Raw genomic sequence first — 5,000 nt, 5'->3', positions numbered from 1 at the left:
CAGCAGCAGCAGCAGCTAGCTGTTGCTGCCTTCCTTCGTAACTAGCTAGCTAGCTAGCTAGCTAGCTAGCTGTAGTTAGCTAGCTGTAGGTACCTATCGGTACATCGTAACCCTAAACCCTAAACCCTAAACCCTAGACCCTAGACCCTAAACCCTAGAGAATAAAGATAAAAGAGAAAAGAGTGTTTATTTGTCTTTTTCCTGCTGCTGCTGCTGCAGCAGCAGCTGCTGCAGTTGCTGCACCTCCTGCTGCGAGTGGCTAGTTAAGAAGACAGCCTTAAAATCTAATTCTCTTAGTTCCTTCTCTGCTGCTTCGTCTGCTGCTGCTGCATGCAGCAGCTTGCTGCTGTTTTCTTTTAGCTGCTGCTGCTGCTGCTCTGTTAGGTGTATATACACTGGAGAGGACTCCTTTAACCTATATTTCTCCAGCTGCTGCTGCTGCTGCTGCTGCTGCTGCTGCTGCTGCAGTTGCTGCACCTGGTCCAGCAGCTGCAGCAGCTCCTCCTGCAGCAGCACATGCTGCTCCTCCTGCTGCTGCTGCCAATCCAGCAGCAGACCCCAAGGGACCTTATATACACCATAGTCCCCTGGGGAAAGCCCCAAGGATAATAAGGATGCATGCATGCGCTGCAGCTGCTGCTGCGTAAAGCAAAGACGTCTCCCTGATCCCTGCAGCAGCAGCAGGAGCAGCACAACCAATCATACACACACAGACAGATACAGGCTGAGCTGCTGCTGCTGCTGTTGCTGCTGCTGGTGCTTGCGTAGCCGTTGGCTTGCTGCTTCTGCTGCTTCTGCTCCTGCTGCTGCTGCTGCCCATGACTTACTATCATTTGTTGCCGCAGCGCAGCACATAATTCAAGTGTACATACACCTAAACGTGCAGCAGATGCCCATATAGAGACAAATGCATGCGCAGGAAGGTGTGGGGCCCTAGCAGCAAGGTGCGTATACACCCCGTATAAACCCTGCAGCAACATATATATACACTGGGTATACGCATACCCATACAGCAACAGCAGCAGCAGCAGCAGCAGCAAGAGAAGCAACAACAACAGCTGCAAGAGAAGCAAAGAATCAGCAGCAGAAGAAGCAACAGCAGCAGCAGGAGAAGCAGCAGCAGCAGCAGCAGCAGCAAGTTGTACCTTTTTGTCAACAAAAGAGTTAGCAGCAGCACTCTCAAGTATCCACACTAATGAATGCAGCAGCGGAGGACGTGCTGCTGCTGCTGCTTCTGCTGCATCTGTTGCTGCTGCTGCTGCTGCTGCTGCTGCACCTGTTATTGCTGCTTCTGCTGCAGTAGCTTGTAGATCATCCTCTACATCATCTGCACAAGCGTCATCTAAATTTAGCTCTTGCTGCTGTTTTTGCTGCTGCTGCTGCTGCTGCTGCTCTCGCTGCTCTTGCTGCTGCTGCAGCGGTGGCAGTGCAGCAAATGCATAAGGCAGCAGCGCAGCAGCATTAACTTGTAGTCTTTTATATGCCCTTAATAATACTGCTAGCATGCATACAGTATAACCACCAAAAGGTCTTGCTGCTGCTGCTGCTGCTCCTGCTGCTGCTGCTCCTGCTGCTGCTGCTCCTGCTGCTGGTGCTGCTCCTCCTCCTTCTGTTACTGCTGCATCTGCTGCTGCTCCTGCTGCTGCTGCTGCTGGTAGGTCACCGCAGCAGAAGGCAACATGCCTAGGTACATGATAGAGGAGGGGACCATACCTAAACCCTACAGCAGCAAACGCATGCAATAAGCAGCAAACAGTTAATGGTTGCATGCTTGCTGCTAATACACCTGCCCTTTCTCCTGCTGCTGCTAATACTTTATATATCTCCTCTCTTGTTATATCCTTCTCCTCCCCACGTCGTCGTTGCTGTTGCTGCTGCTGGTCTTGCTGCTGCTCCTGCTGCTGCTGCTGTTGCAGCAGCTGCTGCAGTTGCTGCTGCTCATTTTCCAGCTCCAGGAAGTTTTCCTGCACCTGGTTCTGCTGCTGTTGCTGCTGTTGTTGTTGCTGCTGCAGCAGCAGCAGCTGCTGCTTCCTGCGTTGTTGTTGCTGCAGCTTGTGCTGCAGTTGCTGCTTCCTGTAGTATTTGCTTAGTGCAGAAGCAACAAGACACAGTGCATGCAAATCAAATGTTTGCATGCGTTTTGCTGCTGCTGCTGCTGCTGCTCTAATAAATGCAGGTGTTGCTGCATCTGCAGCAACAATTGCATGCAGCAGCATAGCAATATCTCTAGGTTGCATGCGTCCCTTTCTTTGGTGGTGCTTTTGCTGCTGCTGCTGCTGCTGCTGCTGCTGCTGCAGCATTAGCCGCTGTGCTGCTGCTGCAACCAACTGCAGCACGAATAGATTATTAATATTTAATTTATATAAACTATTTGCTGCTATTGCTAGTCCCTTACCATCAAAGGAATAGATAAGACGGCAAAGAGCAGCAGCAAGAGCAGCAAGTAGCTTACTGTCTCTTATCTGCAGCGCAGCAGCTGCATGCAAGGAGACAATTATACCACCAGGAGATAATGTGTCCCTTTTTATGATTAATTGTCTCCTTATTATATAATAAATAGATTTATTTATATTATTTATTCTTATTAAGGAAGAAAATACATAAGATAGCTGATTTGCTGTCATTGCTGCTGCTGTTCTTGCTATTTGCTGCTGCAGTTGCTGCTGCAGCAATGCATGCACACATAATAATTGACCATATGCCTGTACAGCACGACATACTGCAGCAGGAGATAGCTCCTGCACCCTAGGCAGCAATGCTGCTGCTGCTGCTGCTAACAAGGGAGGGTACCGTACTCCTGTCTCAGCAAAAAGAGACAAAAGGAGACACAATTCTTCTGTAGGTATTGCTGCAGCAACTGCAGCAGCACGAGCAGCAAATGCTGCCCATAATACCTTATCATGCTGCTTATTCCTGTACATGTACACACACACACACATATGCATGCATCCATGCATGCATGCATGCATGCATCCATGCATGCAGCAACAGCTCCTGCTGCTGCTGTTGCTGCTGCTGTTGTTGTTGCTGTCAGAGGACAGCAGCAAACACATAACAGGTAAAGGTAAGGAGAGGGGATAGACGGAAGCAAAGCAAGCAAGTAGCAGCAGCAGCAGGACGAGCAGCAGCAGCAGCAGCAGCAGCAGCAGCAGCAGCAGCATTTGCGTGTCCTTACCTTGCTGCTTTCATGATGCTACGTGTAAGGACAAAGGGACTCATGCATGCAACATACTCCCCTGCTGCTGTTGCTGTTGCTGCTGCTGCTGCTGTATTGCTTCCTTCTGCTCCATCTGCTGCTGTTGTAGGCACAGTTAAGGTACCAGGAGCAGCAGGACGAGCAGCAGCAGCAACAGCTGCTGCTGCTGCTGCTGTTGCTGCTGCAGGTGGGCCGCTTGCTGTGTCACCAAACCTAAGAGCAGTACCTGTATAATGTTGGTAACTGCACCTAACACAGAGGGGCCCCCCAGGAGGCCCCCAAGGGACCCCAAAGGGGCCCCTGGGGAGGGCCCTCCAGAGGGGCCCCCGAGGGGCCCCCCAGAGGGCCCTCCTAAGTATTACCATATAGCAGCAGCTGCTTAGGGGCCCCCCCTTTAGGTACAGTCAAAGAGGAAAGTACATGGGGGCCCCTATGACGAATGTGTTGCTGCACAACACACCGAAGTTGCTTCTGCTGCTGCTGTTGCTGCTGCTGCTGCTGTTGCTGCTCCTTCTGCTGCTGTTGCTGCTCCTTCTGCTGCTGGTGTTGTTGCTGCTTCCCTTCCTTATAGGGTTTATTGGTCTTAACAAGAGAAGGTAGATAAGAAGGGAGGGGCCCCCTCTGTCCTGTGTATGAAATAAAAGGGGGGCCCCCCGTGGGGCCCCCCTAGGATACTAGTACCTAGGAGGTATAAGGGGGGCCCCCTAGGGTTTAGGTATATATAAGAAGGGTATATAAATATGCATATAAATACTATATAATGAATATAAATAATAATAAATAAAAGAAGATGGTATATGTGCTGCTGCTGCTGCTTCTTCTTTTGCTGCTGCTGCTGCAGCATCTGCTGCTGCAGCATCTGCTGCTGCAGGTACTGCTGCTGCTGGCTGGCAAGCAGCAGCAGCAGGGGGGGCCCCCTGAGGGGGCCTACAAGGGGACAGCAGATCTTTTTGTTGTATTGTTGTTTATGTTTATATATAATAATAAATATTAATAATTTAATTTAATTTATATATATAACTGCAGCAGCAAGATCTGTCTCTTTGCTGCAGCGCAGCAACAGCAGCAGCAGCAGCAACAACAACAACAACAGAGCAACAGCAGTGCACGCAGCACGAGTAGCAGATACAGCAGCAGCAACAGCAGCAGCAACAGCAGCATCAGCATTATAAACAGTATAAACACTTTTTTTATCGCATTAGCAACAACAGCAACAGCAGCAGCAGCAGCAACAACAACAACAGCAGCAGCAGCAGCAGCAGCAGCAGCAGCAGTATCTATTCTGTGCATATATTTGTGACGATGAGTAGCAACAGCAACAGTACATCAGCAAACAACAACACGAGCCCTAACAACAGCAACAGCAGCAGCATCAACAGCAGCAACAGCAGCAGCAACAACAGCAACAGCAACAGCAGCAGCAGCAGCAGCAGCAGCAGCAATACAGCAGCAGGTGTACTTAGTGGGGGCCCTAGCTACCTACCTCTAGCATTAGTAGATAAATGTGTTGGATCTAGGCTATGGGTTATCATGAAAGGAGACAAAGAATTAGTAGGGACACTAAGGGGCTTTGATGATTATGTTAACATGGTAAGGAGACACTCAGGAGACACTAAGGAGACACTAAGGAGACACTAAGGAGACACACTAGGGGACACTAGGGGACACTATGGGACAATAGGGGACAAAAAGGAGACAAAAAAGAGACAAAAAGGAGACAAAAAGGAGACACTTTAGATTAAAAGAGACAAAGAATTAGTAGGGACACTAAGGGGCTTTGATGATTATGTTAACATGGTAAGGA

At 49.6% G+C, this 5,000-nt stretch overlaps 1 protein-coding gene across 1 annotated transcript; it reads right to left on the bottom strand.

The window, feature by feature from the left end:
• Nucleotides 1-186: 186 nt before the first annotated feature.
• Nucleotides 187-2,237, bottom strand: EMWEY_00050670 (hypothetical protein, conserved; the record flags this gene model as incomplete). The annotated part of the gene is made up of 2 exons (XM_013479628.1): nt 187-669; nt 1,146-2,237. The coding sequence occupies 2 exons, from the start codon at nt 2,235-2,237 to the stop codon at nt 187-189; spliced, it is 1,575 nt and encodes a 524-aa protein (XP_013335082.1).
• Between the last annotated feature and the right edge of the window lie 2,763 nt (nt 2,238-5,000).

The sequence above is a fragment of the Eimeria maxima genome, genomic scaffold, assembly GCF_000499605.1.
Source record: "Eimeria maxima Weybridge genomic scaffold, Emw_scaff1258, whole genome shotgun sequence".
Taxonomy (NCBI): domain Eukaryota; phylum Apicomplexa; class Conoidasida; order Eucoccidiorida; family Eimeriidae; genus Eimeria; species Eimeria maxima.
This window is presented reverse-complemented; position numbering and strand designations above follow the sequence as displayed.